Source organism: Pseudorca crassidens, chromosome 9 (assembly GCF_039906515.1).
Source record: "Pseudorca crassidens isolate mPseCra1 chromosome 9, mPseCra1.hap1, whole genome shotgun sequence".
In the NCBI taxonomy this organism is placed as follows: Eukaryota; Metazoa; Chordata; class Mammalia; order Artiodactyla; family Delphinidae; genus Pseudorca; species Pseudorca crassidens.
Window position 1 is genome coordinate 91501398 of NC_090304.1, and position 16887 is coordinate 91518284.

General features: G+C 46.1%; 1 protein-coding gene and 1 non-coding gene across 2 annotated transcripts in view; both read left to right on the forward strand.

Moving 5' to 3' along the window:
- The window catches only part of HTR3B (5-hydroxytryptamine receptor 3B), a 38197-nt gene extending 24629 nt beyond the window's left edge, over positions 1-13568 (forward strand). The window contains exons 4-10 of the mRNA XM_067751700.1: positions 245-289; positions 610-719; positions 1682-1851; positions 2365-2522; positions 11816-12026; positions 12160-12342; positions 13333-13568. Coding sequence (XP_067607801.1) covers positions 245-289; positions 610-719; positions 1682-1851; positions 2365-2522; positions 11816-12026; positions 12160-12342; positions 13333-13568 — 1113 coding nt within the window. The remainder of the gene's footprint in view (positions 1-244; positions 290-609; positions 720-1681; positions 1852-2364; positions 2523-11815; positions 12027-12159; positions 12343-13332) is intronic.
- On the forward strand, positions 12729-12832 carry LOC137231399 (U6 spliceosomal RNA). The gene has a single exon (XR_010946521.1). It is a non-coding gene; the product is annotated as a U6 spliceosomal RNA (small nuclear RNA).
- Positions 13569-16887: the final 3319 nt, after the last annotated feature.

Here is a 16887-nt window from a genome sequence, read left to right on the forward strand (position 1 = left end):
AAGATGTCAAGTGCAGTTAGTGTGTCATTTTATCATAGATAATATAGTAAAGCTCATAGCGACAGGTGTATGTAATAAATAAGAACTGAGAATACTCAGGTATTGAAGAGTCAAGGTAATGTTTCTAAAATCAGCATTATTTTGTTGGATTTGATTTTCTTCCTCTGAATAGTCATACTGTTGAATTGGGCTTTGATTTTCTGACACTCTAAGATTTGGTGTGGATGTTCTTTTTGCTTTGCAGGATGCACAGAATCAAAAATTAAAGACAAGTGTATGGTACCGTGAGGTAAATGATTATGTTTTCTTCCGTGCATGCTGGACTCCTGAACTCAATCTGTTGCAAGATGTAATTATTCGAAGAAATAGATACTATCTTGTGTTTCTAGTTCTTTATGTCTGCAGCAGACTTGATTTATTAGAATCTGAGTAAGATACATGGCCGTGGTTTCTGGTTGGGGCAACCCTTTTTAGGAGCTGAATGGAAAGTCCTCTTCCCTGACAGATAGAACCAATGGGCTGATCAATTGAGTTATTCATCCGAATCCCTCTTCAGTTCTTTGATGAGATTGGTATTGCCCCTTTGTGATGTTTCCTTTTTGGATACAGGTTTGGGATGATGAGTTTTTATCCTGGAACTCCAGCATGTTTGATGAGATTAGTGAGATCTCCCTACCCCTAAGTGCCATCTGGGCTCCTGATATCACCATAAATGAGTTGTAAGTGTGCTGGGGTGTGTTTCTGTGGGGTTTAGACTGCTTAGAATATTCAGGCTGGTTGCTGCTTCCTTTAAGTCATTGTTACTAATTTTTGTTTCTCAACTTGAAGAAGAGCATACTGTTGGGAATATTCAGGTTAGAAGTACCATGGGTTGACATCATTTAAGATACAGATTTGATTGCTAATGCTTGATGTTACTCATGGATTATGTCTGTGTGTGTGTGTGTGTTTGTTTTATACATTTACTTATTTATTTATATATTTTATTTTTGGCTGCATTGGGTCTTTGTTGTTGCACGTGGGCTTTCTCTAGTTGAGGGGAGCGGGGGCTACTCTTCGTTGCGGTGCGTGAGCTTCTCTCATTGCAGTGGCTTCTCTTGTTGCAGAGCACGGCCTCTAGGCATGCGGGCTTCCGTAGTTGTGGCACGCAGGCTCAGTAGTTGTGGTGCATGGGCTTAGTTGCTCCGCGGCATGTGGGATCTTCCCAGACCAGGGCTCGAACCCATGTGCCCTGCGTTGGCAGGCGGATTCTTAACCACTGCACCACCAGGGAAGTCCTATGCCTGTGGTTTTTTTTTTTTTTTTTTTACATCTTTATTGGAGTATAATTGCTTTATAATGGTTGTTAGTTTCTGCTTTATAACAAAGTGAATCAGCTATACATATACATATGTTCCCATATCTCTTCCCTCTTGCGTCTCCCTCCCTCCCACCCTCCCTATCCCACCCCTCCAGGCAGTCACAAAGCACCGAGCTGATCTCCAGTGAGCTGACTTACAAGGCTGTCATTGCTGAACCCACCTTTGCCAGGGTGGCTATCTCATGTAAAGTGCGATTCTGTCTTTGCACTTCTAGGCTAGTCTTGGGTGTTACGGTCACTATCATCTCATAATCAGTTCTGCTTATGTATTGGAATGACTAAAGCCCTTTCTGTAACAAAGATCTTTTGTGTTTCATATAGTGTGGACATTGAAAGATCACCTGATCTTCCCTATGTTTACGTGAACTCATCTGGGACCATTAAGCACTCTAAGTCCATCCAACTGGTCTCTGCATGCAGTTTAGAGACATACGCTTTTCCATTCGATATTCAGAATTGCAGCCTAACCTTCAATAGCATTCTGCACACAGGTAAGCCATGAGAGGTGTAGCCTGCTAGTGGGCAAACACACTTGTGCTGGGTTGGCACACATAGGTGAAATTATTACATTCTGCTGTCCCTCAGGTCTATTTTATTCTTGCACATAATTGACTTTTTATAAATCTAAATCTCTTCTTGTAGTTATTTGGCTCCTGCTGTAATTCAGACTAAGTACAGTATTGTGCCCAGAGATATTGCCCTTTGCTGCTGTTGGTTTGAAAATACAATATTAGGCCTCTACTGCCATTGAGAACGTTATAGAAGTCTCATTCTATAGACAATGGAGTACAAACCCTCAGTTCATAGCTGCTTTTTTTCATGACCTGAAAGTTTTTATCCCCCATCCCTACCCCTAATTCAAAATAGTATATTGAACCCCATCTCCATAAGACTGTCCATGTGGGGACAGGAGTAAAAAGGAAGGATTTGAATTGCGAGTTGGAAAAGTGGGTTAATATTGGTGCCTCTCTCCATGGGAAGTCAAGTGTTTCTGTTGTTTTCAGTGGAAGATGTAGACCTGGCCTTCCTGAGAAGCAGAGAAGACATTACACATGACCAAAAAGAATTTTTGAATGACGGTGAGTGGGAACTTCTTTCTGTGTCCTCAACATACAACATCCTGCAGAGCAGCGCTGGAGATTTTGCACAGATTCAGTTTCATGTAAGTCCTCCCCATTCCTGTCCCTGTTGCCCACTTCTTTGCAGTCTTTCACCTTCTCTATTGGGCTGAGGAGTCTCTCTCCTGCGTCTTCTCATTCATTACCACCTAAGTACAGGAGATTCCAATGGTTCCAACAACCACTTGCATTTTGGCATTTCAGAGACGAGAGATTCAGCCGTAGATCCTGGACTCCTGCTGTAGCTATTCCATATGTGAATATAAAGAGAATGGTTTTCAGACAGAGACCTGAACCAGCCCCTACAGCAGGAATCTTCAAGGCTTTCAATACATGTAACATCCTCACTTTTAATTGCTACTGAGAGAGAGAGAAAAACAACCCCACAACAACAGCAACAAAAAATTGGGAGAAGAGTGTCTCTTCAACATTAATGTCCTGTTTGCAATTGAGTAAATTATTAATTAATCCCAGACTCAAGTGCATAAAATTATCATGTTATTAACTTGAGTATCTTGAGGGATTAGCTAACAAGTCACCTGCAGGATCCGCAGAGACCACTGGTGGTTTCCAGGTCAGAGAGAACAACTACTCTAGAGCGACGTGATAAGAACCCGAACTTCTCAGACGTGTCACCGGGAATGCCCTTGGCTGCACTGTTCCTGGGGAAATTTGTCCAGCAGACACCTGGGAGGCAGTTGGGAGCAGGACAGTGAAGCCTGATACTTTGCAGCAAGTTTCTGCAGCCGGCAGACTTGTCATTAATATTCAGCCCTGCTTTTCTGCACAAAGTCAGCTGGTGGTGGGAGCTGGGGGCAGTGGGAGGGTCTTTCATGCCAGGTAATCTGATTGAAAAGTAGAGACTACAGACAGGTCAGGATTGCACAGATGAATTCACACAGATGAAGTCTCCTGGAAACAAACCTTTTGAATAAGAAGGAAAAGTCAGACTAGACTAAGGTGCTACGGTTACAATGGATAATCATATGCTAAGGGGAGCGGTGGGGATGAAATAAGCGATTATTGAGGGCACAGAAGTCCTCCATTGGTTAAAAGGTGTGGTATGCAGCTTTCTAGCAAAGCTCTTGTTAAATCAAGGCCTCTTAGACACAGCTGTGATTTGAACATGACTAATGTATAACTCCAGGCACCAGCTACTCCCGAGTCATACCTTCTTTGCGGTAGGGCTTGGGTTCTTGCCTATTCTGCTTGGTTTTTATCAAAGCTTGCATCGTGGCTTGTTTATCCACTTTTTTACCAAGAGAAAGGGAGGGGAAAAAGAAAGCTTTTTTAATTTCAATGAGTTTCTTGGCTAAGAGTAAACACCTCATTAATTTTAAAGATATCAGCCCACAAACATTATTAATGCAGCCCGAATAATGGAGATCATTAAAGGGAAATGTGAGGGAATAGCACATGCAAGGTGGAACACAGTCACCTATCAAGCACTCTGGAGAACGCTGCACACACCATTACCTACACTGCACGGAGGAGACAAACAAAGATGGGAGACGGGGCAGGTAAACAGGAGTGTGTGTTCCCGCGCACACAAACGCACTCTCTCCATAGAGCAGCCATTATTTGTAGTTACATGTCACCATTTACCCTAGATATTAATTGTCTTCTCAACAGTGGCAAGAGGTTTTCTTTTTTTACTTTATTTATTTATTTGTTTGTTTATTTTTGGCTGTGTTGGGTCTTCGTTGCTGTGCGCAGGCTCTTCTATAGTTGCATCGAGTGAGGGCTACTCTTTGCTGCTGCACGTGGACTTCTCGTTGAGGTGGCTTCTCTTGTTGTGGAGCACGGGCTCTAGGTGTGCGGGCTTCAGTAGTTGTGGCACGTTGGCTCAGTAGCTGTGGCTCGTGCACGGGCTTAGTTGCTCCGCAGCATGTGGGATCTTCCCGGACCAGGGCTCAAACCCGTGTCCCCTGCATTGGCAGGCGGATTCTTAACCACTGCGCCACCAGGGAAGTCCTGGCAAGAGGTTTTCTATGTCCTAGCTCCATGTTAAATATGATGAACAGAGGTGTAAAAGATTGTTAAAGGGAGGAGACGATCTCCTCCCTGGATCTCGGGGACCAAGGTCCCATTCGTTTGTTGTCTTCACTGCCACCCTTCTTTTCCATTCAGTGTTTACATTGAGTGGGGCTGGAGGGGACATCGGTGCGAGATTTCATGCTCTTGGAACTTCTCCCTGGGGACCTTTGCCCTGGGGGTTAAGGTTGGTTATCTAGCAGGCTGCCTTCCACCCTGGCCCTCTGGAACAGAGTAGGGAAAGAATCCTTGGAAGAGCCACAGATCGTGTTTGGTAAGGCAGGGAGTCAGACTCAGGGGCATTCCTGCAACTTTGGAAGACAAAGTAGATTGAATGACTCTCCAGTTCAGTTCTTTGTCCCCCTTGACCTCGTTCAGCCTCCCTGACTCCCTATTCCCCCTATGTGCACCGTGTCGGCCCATGTTCTCCTACTCGGTGCCAGACATCCTACTCTGAATTTAGCAATCAAGTCACCCTGGTGTCCTTCAACGACCTTTAGCCAATAATGTGAAATTCAGAGCCCAGTTCCATGCCAACAATGGGCCTGCCAGGGTCCTGACAGCAAAGGGCCAACTCCCTCTTAATCTAATCACCTCCTATGTCCAAGTCCAGGCTACCCAGCAGCGGGTAGGGAACAGGTGGGGCAGGCAGGAGGAACAAAGATCTATTCTAAGTACGTCATCAACCTGGGCCTGATGTACATGCTGCCATTGATACTGAACCAAATGCTCCGGGTGCCCCATTAGTTCTGGCTAATGTGCAATCCTGTCTGCAGCTCTAGGACATGTATTGTTGATCAGAGGGCACCAGTGACACTTTGGAGTCAGGCTGCATTCCACAGGGGGCCCAGAGCACAGGCACCTCTGCCTACGAGGATGTCTGTGTGCAGCCTGGCACCCGATCCAGCAGCCATAGGAGGGGAGGTTTCCTCCAACACATTGCCAGAGGTGCTGGTTCCCAGAAAGAGCAGGGTGAACATTTGATTTCTATATGGTAGTGTTTTGTTTCTTTTTTGTTTGTTAGAGAATGAGGGTAGGGCTTCCCTGGTGGCGCAGTGGTTGAGAGTCCGCCTGCCGATGCAGGGGATGCGGGTTCGTGCCCCGGTCCGGGAAGATCCCACATGCCGCGGAGCGGCTGCGCCTGTGAGCCATGGCCGCTGAGCCTGCGCGTCCAGAGCCTGTTGCTCCGCAGCGGGAGAGGCCACAACAGTGAGAGGCCCGCGTACCGCAAAAAAAAAAAAAAAAAAAAGAATGAGGGTAGAAGTGAGAGGCGGTAGAAATAAAATTTGAGAACTCACGTTGGATGGAAAAGGGCAGACCGTTGTGGGAACTAAAGTGAGCTGGACCACAGATGTCCTCTCACTGACTAAATTTCATGTGGCCAGAATTGGGAGGCCCACAGGGGACTCCTAGAAAAATGCAGAGGGGCATCTGGGAAAGAAAGGCGCCTTGTTTACCCTCACTTTCAGATGTAATTTTCCTTTCTAGAGTAGGGTAGATTAATTTCATTGAGATATCCTTTGAATGCAGCTCAGAAACTTGATAGAGGATCCTTCTAAGCTCTATTAGGTCACTCCAGAGACAGAGATAAAGAGAGGAGACACACACACACACACACACACACACACACACACAGATATATAGATAGATGATAGATAGAGAGATAGAGAGAGAGAATTTAGACCCCTAGAAACCCTTCCAGGGTCACTCAAGTAACCCTGGAATCACGGACTTTCTGCTAATCCAACCCGACCCATGGTCTAGATCCAAGAAACTCTCACTCTTGTGCAAGGATCTTACTTAAATGGCCGCAACTTTCCCATTCTTTCTGAATTGGGAATGTTAGGAGGGGCTTGGGAGAGGAGGAGAATGGGCTTCTGTATGAAGCGTGAGTCTGGGCGTCAAAATTCCAACTATGTCATAAAGATGGTCATGCAAAATTGAGTACTGGTGAGGTCTACCATCAAGGAGGCAATTAGAGGCTAACCTTGGGGCCTATTCCATCTCCAAGGAGCTCTCTACATACACATTCTGAATTAGATTGATCTCTTTCATTAACATCAATAGGCTGCAAATACCTTTGTGTACTTATTATTACCTGGCTTTAATGGATAATAAAATTGTGGCATAATATTGCTAACACCTGAAGGGTGTCTAATGGAGAATACGGACTGAAACCAAAGTGCTTTTTCTTCCCCTTCTGTGGAATTTAAAGGCACCAGCTCCTTTAGTCCATTCGAAATGATGGGCTCTAGGTAGGGGCAGTTCTGCAGAGAGTGGTGTCTCACTGAGCTGGTGACATACCGTCCCCTGGCATACAGGGGTCACTGCCTGACATGACCTGCAGAGAGGTAGCCCTCAGAACACTGACCTTAAGATGAGAGCCCCCCTTTGGGTTCACTCCACTCTCCCACCCTACTGGAGCTAAAAGAAGCATTATTAACAGACTCTAATACGGCTCAATGAACACCTTTTGTGTTTTTATCGTGCACCAAGCTCAGTGCTGAGCACTGAGGACACAAGCATGAATAAAACAAGTCTCTTGGTTCCTATCACAGGCCTCAAAATCTGCCCAGGAAGACATGGTAACAGTAACCACAAAACCAAGCACTAACTCCAAACCAGGCACTGTTTTAAGAGGTCGTACTGTAACCCTCACATGTCTATGACATGCAGCCTCTAAGGATCGACATTTTTACAGGTGTTTGAATTGGGGTGCAGAGAAGTTAAGTATCTTAACCAAGGTTATAGGGTGACTGGTGGAGCCTGGACTTGACTCCAGAAACTCTGTGCCTAATCCTATATGATGGTGACACACAACTAAAGATAAGCAGTAATATTCCAGTCCAGTCTGTGGCATCCTGCCACTGTGTGTTACCGGCCAAGTCGCCTGTATTAGTTTCTTAGAGCTGCTATAACAAAGTACCACTTTAAAACAATAGAAATTTCTTCTCTCACAGTTCTGGAGGTCAGAAATCTGACATCAAGGTGTTGGCAGGGTTGGTTCCTTCTGGGCACTCTGAGGGAGAGACTGCTCCATGCCTCTCCCTTAGCTTTTGGTGGTTGCTAGCAACCTTTGGCTTTCCTTGGCTTGTAGACATATCACTCCAATGCCTGCCTCCATCCTTTGTATCCATTCAAAGGCATTATCCTTTGAATGGATACAAAGGATATCCATTTTTTCTTCTTCTTACAAGGACATCAGTCATATTGGGTTAAGGGCCCACCCTATTCCATATGACCTCACCTTAACTAATTTCATCTGCAATGATCCCATTTCCAAAAAAGGTCATATCCTGAGCTTCTGGAAGGACACAAATTTGGGGGGGCATTATTCAACCCAGTACCATCTGCCACCCTCTGACTCCCCCAAATTCATGTCTGTCCCATGTGCAAAATATAGACGCCCTATCCCAACATCCCCAAATGTCTTAACCCATTCCAGTACTGATTCTAAGACCAGAATATCACCTAAACTTTAACTCAGAAAGTCCCAAATCTTGTCATCAAATCAAGAATAGACCCTGGGTATGGTCCATTCTGGGGCAAACTTCGATCTGCAGACTTGTGAAATATCTAACCATCAGAATCTGGTTCCTGATCCCATAAGACGTGGGTTGGGGGTTTGGGGGGCAAGAGTAGAGACTTGTCCGGTCACCAGTTCTAACTCTATCATTTAGGATAGTGCCTGATACTCTGTTCATGCTCAATTCATGTTTCTTGAGTAGGGGGACAGAAGGCTTTGAGGATCAAAGGAGATCATGAAAACAAAACATTTCTGAAAACTGTGGGATAAAATTAGAGTTTCTTTAGGCTGTACTGGGCTTGTAGAGAAAATTAGTCTAGTCCATAGGTAACATTGCCCCCAGATCAACTTAAAGAAAAAGGTGGTTCCTTTGTGCTTGAAGAAAACCAAAACTGTAGGAACTATTTGATCTGTCTTAGGAACTGGAACATCCTTGCTAAAAGGCAGAAAAATGGCTAAGGTAGTTCTGGAGGGTCTGCCTAGTTTCACGATTTTACAAGCCAAACATAGACATAGAGCTTTCTGCTTTATGTCACAGCCCAAGCTAATTGTCCACCCTTGTACCTACCTGTTTACTTTCAGCTATTGTTGATAGCCAGTGAGGAGTGTCGTCACAACAGGACAGGCTACATACTTTTTGGGGCCTCCTGCAAAGTGAAAATGCAGGGTCCCTTGCTTAAAAATTATTAAGAATCTCAAAATGGCACAAAGCCAAGCATGGGCCCATCTCAGTGCCGGGCTCCTCGTGACTGCACGAAGCTGGCGTGCCTCTCAGCCTCTCAGCTCTTGACACACCTCTCCCCTGGCACCTTGGGGAACATGAGGTTTGGCGAAACTGCACTTTCCTAGGAACCAGGGACCCTAAGGAGCCACACTGCCCATCTTTGGTTCTGTCCCAGATTTCCATTCACTTTCTGCATCAGCCTCTGGGTGGAGAAGAGTCATCTCAGCATGCGCTAGTTACACGGGAACTTTATTTAAAGAGTACAACAGCTAATCTCAATTGTACCCAAGATGCTTGGCAAGGCAAAAGTAAACTGCTTTTTTAAAAAGGGAAAAATCAAGGCAAGGAGAGGTTCGATACCATCCAGAATCACTTGAACCAGCACATCAAACTGAGAAGCTTAGGAACTCTGCTGTTCCTTTGACTCTAAGTCTGGGCTCTTTCTGCTTAAACAACATGCCTACTGGTACTTTTCTTTAGGGTGGTATTCTTATTCCTTTCATCTCCTTTATGTAACATCCACCATGAAGTCTCTGGGGGTCTTCCCACTTCTACCCTCCAGAGACAGCAGGCTTGGTCGCCCCCATCTCCCCATATGGCTAGATCACCAACAGCCCAGGTGGGGCTCATAAGACAAGAGCCCCTGTGGACTCTGGCCCCTTGACTCCCTTCCCCCTGCGCGTCCAAACACGGCTACGTCTGTCACAGCACAACGAAGGGAGTAGAAAGGTGCAGGTTGATGGCAGGTCATGGTTTTCCTTGTTGACTGCACTTGGGTAAAAATGTATTTTAACCAAATGATTGCAAAGCAGTGAGTGTCACTCTGGTTTAGATATTTGCAGCCAGTTATGTCTCATGTGAAAGACAATAGCCCGACTACAATACGCCGAATGGCTCTGGTCTGCAGAGCTCCACTGAGTCAGGACACGCTTCCAGACCCAAAGGCTGGGGAGGCCCTGCTCTCACCAGCAAGGTGACATCTGGTCTCACCCAGCCAGGCTCTTCGCCCACCACCTTCTGCTCTTTCCCTGGTCTCTGCCCTGGCTCCCGTCTATGTGATCCTCATCCGGAGAGGGAGGCAGAGGTGAGAGAGAAGACCCTGAACTCAGTTCAGAGGTCTGATCAGACCAAGAGTAGGCTGTATGGGAAAGAGCACGGCGCTTGGAACCAGAAGATGTGGGAGCACATCCCAGCTCTGCCACTTACTCAGCTTACCTAGGGGGCTGAGCTTTATTTTTAAAGATCTATAAAGTGGGGATGCTCTATTACGTCCCAACAAACTGACAGTGAAGAGCAAATAACTCACATCCCATGTGAAAGAGTATCTAGCACACTATCTGACACGTAGAAATCGTTCAGCTGTTTGATGAATCAGAGCAATGGGAGATTTCAGACATTATTTTTTTCCAAATCTAACAGCAACGTGGCTCAGAACATTCATTTGTTCAGTAAACATTTATCGAACACCCACTGTAAGATAGGTATTATTTCTGGCCCCATGAAGGATTAAAAAATGCCATTTTCACCCTCAAACGGTCATTGCAAAGCAGTAAGTGTCTGATGGGGGAAACAGCCCTGTCATATCATAGTTTCTCTCCAGGAAGGATGAGAATAGATTTTGTGTTAATTACAGGCATCTCCTATTCCCATCCCAGAGAAGCTAGGTATAACAAAATGGCAACAGCAATCATTGTAATTTTATGAGTCTTAAATTCCCAGCTAAAAAACCTGCTCAGCCGCTCTCTGCCCAGCCGTGCTGCAGGCCCTGCTGGGTATCTGCAGTTGCCCCCACCTCACATCTACTTTTGCTCCTGGAGGCTGGTCTACGGCCTGTAGAGTTGGGACTCCTGGTCATGTTTGGCCAGTAGCGGGCAGGGGAGGCAGTGGCAGGAGATTGGAAGGAGGGGGGAGAGTGAGTGGGGCATTTATCTCTCCATTTCTCCCCACCCCACAGTGTCTCCGCCAGCTGGCTGTGCTCCTGCAAGGAAGCCACAAGTCCAACCAGCTTTCTGTCCCCTCAAGTTCCAACCACATTCCTGGTCTTTGGTCCCTTCAGGCCTAAGGGTAGGAACAGCTGACGCAGTCCCCCGAATCCCTGGGGCACTGTCCTCTTCCTTGTGGTTTCTCTATGTCCTGCCCACACCTTGTCAAGCCCTCCTCAACTTCTTAGTTTAACTGTGTTATTTGTTCCTAACAAGACTCTGACAGATACACAGGTACTAAGGTGTTTGCATCCCAGGTAAGAAGAGAGACTAAACCAAAACCAATACAATATATTGCAAACTAAATGGTTTAAAAAGAAAGATTCTGGTGTAAGACCTGGTTTTAAAACAGTTTCTCACTCACCAGTTATGTGAATTTGACAAGCAATTTAATCTCTAGGAACCTCAGTTTCCCGGTTTGTAAAATGGATATAATAATACCCAGCCCTGTGAGAGAGTGGTAGTGTATATATGGACATATATACACTACCAAATGTAAAATAGATAGCTTGTGAGAAGCAGTCGCATAGCACAGGGAGATCAGCTCGGTGCTATGTGACCAGCTAGAAGGGTGGGATAGGGAGGGTGGGAGGGAGGGAGACGCAAGAGGGAGGGGATATGGGGATATATGTATATGTATAACTGATTCACTTTGTTATAAAGCAGAAACTAACACACCATTGTAAAGCAATTATACTCCAATAAAATCGTTAAAAAAAATAATAAGAATATCCAGCCCTCAGAGCAGCCCTCAGAGCTGTTGTGAGGATTAAATAAGACAAATCATATGAAACACTTATTCCAGTGCCTGGCATAGAGCAAGTGCTAAATAAATGGTAGCTTCTTCTTATAATGATTAGTAATATTAATATTAGTTCTATGTAAAAGCTTAAAGGATTTTTTTCTATTTTCTAAACCACAAGATAATCTCCTATTCTAAACTACATAGACTTTTCATATTATGCAGAAATGTTGGGACGGCAGAAAGTGTTCTTGGCTAAGTGTTCTTTGGCCAAACATTTGTCCATTGGCTTAGACCCTCTTGGCAACAGATTCCTCATCCCTGTCCAGGTGGTGATTCGCAGGCACCCACTGGTCTATGTTGTGAGCCTGCTGATTCCCAGCATCTTCCTAATGCTCGTGGACCTGGGGAGCTTCTTTCTCCCACCCACCTGCCACGCCAGGATTGTGTTCAAGAGCAGCGTGCTGGTGGGCTACACCGTCTTCAGGCTTAACATGTCTGATGAGGTGCCGAAGAGTGCAGTGACCACGCCTCTAATTGGTAAGCAGCTCCGGGGTCTCTAGGTACCTGTCTTGCATTACTTCTGTCCAAGAGCTGATGTTGCCTTTCAGATGAGGAAGGAAGAGGCCCAGGGACCCCTGCTAACTCCACCTCCATTGGCTCCTTCCCTCAGGGGTCTTCTTCACGGTCTGCATGGTCTTCTTGGTCCTCAGCTTATGCAAGTCCATCCTGTTGGTCAAATTCCTCCATGATGAGCAGTGCAGCCAGCAGGAGTGGACCTTCTTGTGCTTTCGAGGGGACACCGATGCGGAAGGGTCTAGAATGGATCCCTGGGCCCAGCTCACTGGGGTAACAGGTTTGTGAGAATTCTTGAGGTCCCTGCCTGGTTCTGCTTTATCACCCTCAGCCTTAGTTCCCATGGGTGGAGTACCAGGCCATCTTGAGTCAGCTGTATGAGAAAATGGAAACACCTGCTTCTTAACCTCTGCCCTGCATATTATAAGACCTCCCTGGAGACTGAAGACCGTCTCCTGCTGGCTTGCCAGGAAGCCACATGTCAGCCTAGAGATCAGGGCCTCAGTCCCCTTAGCTTGTTTTATTTTCCAGTTTGGAGCCATTGACTCCAGAATAGCAGAGTGCGTGCATGTGCACGCGCGCGCGCACACACACACACACACACAAATAGTTTGTATACATGTGGGATCTGATCGCTTAATGTGCAAAAGTATACAAATCATCCCAGTGTTCCCTTTGGCAACACATATACTAACACTGGAATGATACAGAGGTTAGCATGGCCCCTGTGCAAGGATGACATGCAAAGTCATGAAGCAGTCCATATTTTCACTGTATCCTTGAAAGTTGCCGAGAGAGTACATTCCAAAAGTTCTCATCACAAGAACAAAAATTTGTAACTGTGTGGTGATGGATGTTACCTAGGCTTATTGTGGTGATCATTTCACAGTGTATACAAACATTGAATCATTATGTTGTACGCTTGAAACTAATATAATATACCTCAATTAAAAAAAAAAAAAAGAACCATTCCAGCCCCTGAAGCTCTAAGTCAATGTGGGCTGGCTGCTAGCTCAGAAAAATCTCCCGGATAGATGTAGCCTCGACACCCTACTTACACAAACACCCTACTTGCTGTGTTCTCCAGGGGTTCCTTCAGCGCAGTCTTGCCTCCCCTCAACAGGTAGGGAGAGGGTCCCCAATCCTAACTAACCCACTTCCCAGTTTTGCCCACCACCTTTCTTGAAGGTTGAGGCCATAGGCTTCAATGGGAAAGCTGGGGGAGCCTTGGTAGCCCCTGACTCACCTAGAGTGTCTTCCTCTCATGTAGAGTCCCCCACCTGTCAGGAGCACCAGGCCCAGCCATGGACCCTGAGGGAAGTCTGGTCCCAGCTTCAACGTATCAGCAGCTACTTCCAGACCCAGGACCAGGCGGACCGACAGGAGGCTGGGTGGCTGGCCCTCCTGGAGCGCTTTGACCGATTGCTCTTCCAAAGCTATCTTGTTGTGCTGGGGTTCTACACCATCACCCTGTGCTCCCTCTGGGTGCTGTGGAGTGGCTTATGAAGACCCAAGTTTGCTGGTCTCCATCAATGTGTTTGCATGGCACTTGGGGAAGGCTGAAAAGTTTTTGTGGGGATATTGGAAGGGGACAAATGATGGGGTAAAATGTTCTCCAGCCCCCGTTGCCTCTTTTCATGCAGCCCAGGGATGCACATCATCGAATTAGCTATTGAATGACCCAGGAGTAATGCATTCATGATGAAAATGCATAAACAGTACGAGGTATCCAGTGAAAAGTAATCCTGGCCTCTTACCCAGTTCACTCCCCAGAAGCAACCACCGTTAGCAACCTCTTTCAGAAAATTTCTAGCACATGCAAGCATACATGTGTGTTTAAGTGGTTTTTTAAAAGGTGTAAGAGTACTCCATCTCCCAGTCCTGTCTTGGTCACTTATTCAGTCGGTCATTCAACAAAACTTCTATTGAGTGTTGATTAGGTCCTAGGCCTTGTGTTAGGCACATCAGAGAGTACAAAATAAGTCAGTTTCAGATCATTCTTCACTTGACTTGATCCCTAAGGAACATTGCTCCAACCAGAACACAAAGTTCCCACCTTATCTATATCCTGGAGCTCTTGTTCCCTTCATCCCAGGTGAGTCTATCTTCCCCTGTGCCTTCTCAGCAGTGCATTCCTATTGGAGGGGATCCAGATCTAGCACAACATTTCATCAACACGCACCATGTGTAAGGCACTGAGCTGGGGGATAGGCTTAATGCATGGCCCTTGGGTTCAAGGAGTTTATTATAATCTGCTATCCTTGTATTAGTCTGCTCTGGCTGCCATAACAAAATACCACAGACTGGGTGGCTTAAACAGAGATTGATTCTCTCATAGTTCTGCAGGCTGGAAGTCCAAGATCAAGGTGTTGGTAAGGTTGGTTTCTTCTGAGGCCTCTCTCCCTGGCTTGTAGATAGCTGCCTTCTTCCTGTGGTTCTCTTCTGGACACATATGTGTCCAAATTTCCTCTTCTTCTAAGGACACTAGTCACACTGGACCAGGGCCCACCTTATGAACTCATGTAACCCTAACTACTTCTTTAAAGGCCCTGTTTCTAAATACAATCCCACTGTGACATATTGGGGGTTAGGACTTCAACATATGAATTCTGGGGGGACACAATTCAGCCCATAACACTCACATGATTGTGGAGGCTTGGCAAATCCATAATCTGTAGGGTATTCTGGCAGGCTAGAGACCCAGGAAGGAATTGCAGTTTGTGTTCATAGGCGGTCTGCTGGCTGGATTTTCTCTTCTGGAGAGGTTGGTCTTTTTCTGTTAGGGCCTTCAAATGATTGGATGAATCCCACCCACGTTCTGGAGGACAATCTGTTTGACTCAAAGTCTACTGGTTTAAAGACTTTAAACATTTAAGAGATACCTTCACAGAAACACCAAGAATAATGTTTGAACAAATATCTGTGGCCCAGCCAAGTTGACACAGAAAATTAGCCATCAGAGTCCCAATGGCCCCTTAGCTCCCCATCTGTGCCCACAGCCATCTGTCCAGATAGAAGAGCCCTGATCACCTTGCACTTGGATAACTAATCAACTTCTGGTTCATTCTCCTCAGTAGCCAATTCTGTACTGATTATCCTATCTTATGGCAGTTCCTGTGGCCTCATAACCTGAATCCTAAAATTAGAATTCACGCCTTCCACAAAGTTTCCCTCCTCTTATATTTAACTTTCTTCATTTCTCATTGCTTTCTATTACAGAACCTTCAATCTAGCCAACCCAGCCTGCCTACCATCCTGCTCAGGAAGGGGTTCATTTCCATCTAAGCCTCTATTTCTAGTTGGCACAGTCTTCTTCTGTTTCACCTATCTGTAGGTCCCTGTCTAAGACCTGGCTCAAAAAACAGCCTTCCTCCCCCACCCTTACCACCTGATTACCCTATGACTCTGTCCCCTCTCCTCTAACTTCAGACTTACATTATCTCCTATCCTTCTCCCCTTGAATGTTTCATGGCTCTGTGTGTGTGTGTATCACTTGTCAAATAGATCGCACACTCCTAAAACAGAAATCTTGTTTTCTATTTCTAGGTCATCCTCATCTCTGCCCAGGTCCATACAGAGTTTTTTTCATGGTGATTCTGCCATAACTATTGCAGAGAAACTCATTCTAGCTCGTGGCTGATGGTAAACACATTTCTACCATCTACCAGTGTGTTTCCCCAAGTCTGAGGGACTGAATCTGCCCAGGGTCAGACACCCAGTCCCTCAGCATCCCTCACTCAGGGCAAGCACCAGAATTTGGTGGGTAGAAGAACACTGTGGGCTGAGGGTAAGGCATTACTCCTAACACTGCTTACAGAGGACTGCTGTTTGCTAGGAACTTTTTCCAGCACTAAAATTGCCTTTAAAAAAATCTGCCCCCCATCCCCCCAAAGGAAAAGAATTTAAATTCAAACAGCCTTTACCGCATCCTCCCTCTCATTACCTCCCAGTTAATGCTCAACGCCAATTGTCCATGAAATTCCGCTGCTGCTGTTAATGAAATGAGGAGTGTAAGAAGTTTGTGAACAGGAAGTGTCCATGCAAACGCCCACCTGTTTCCCTCCTCGCTTCCTACTTCCTGCTCCTGGTCTCCTCTGCCTCGACCTGCTCAGTTAGCCTCTAAATTGATCCCAAATATTTCTTCACTGTCTCGGTTATTAGAAAAGGAAAAGATCTGCGGTGAGGTCCCCACTACAGAGGCTCCTTCCTTTCCACCACCTGACTTTGCTCCTGGCTCCATCACTACCTAGCCAGGGGACCTTGAGACTGACCTCTCAGAGCTTCAGCTTACTATTTGACATCGGGGCTGCTTATACTTATTCTACCCATATCACAGAATTTTGAGGCTCAGAATGAAGCAATGTATTTAAGAGTACTTGGAAAAGTAAATCATATATTGCAAAATAAAAACACCTGCCTGCTATCAACAGACGGATTCCATTCTTTAGTCTTTGCTGTGAGGTCCTCTTCCAGCTACCTCTATCAGAATCCATTTATGGATTGGATGCCCCAGAAGGGCCTTTATTCCAGAATCCAAAGGCCAAGGGCTGAAGCCACCATATGCCTCCTTGTCAGGGACTTGGGCTGCGGGTCGGGCAAGGGGTGGGGGTGAGTGCTGCCCAAGGGACTTCCTATTTCACTTCCCATGCAGCTCACCTTGGCTTTCTCCCTAGGGAATCTCTCCCAGCCTCTCTATGTCAGCAGGCCTTCAGGAGTGAAGCCTGGCTACTGAGCCAGGCCCCAGTGTGTGGACCTCCTCTGTCCAAGTGCCAAGTGGCCCTGATGTCAACATGGCAGCCAGAGACTCATTCTAAGCCCTGGGTCA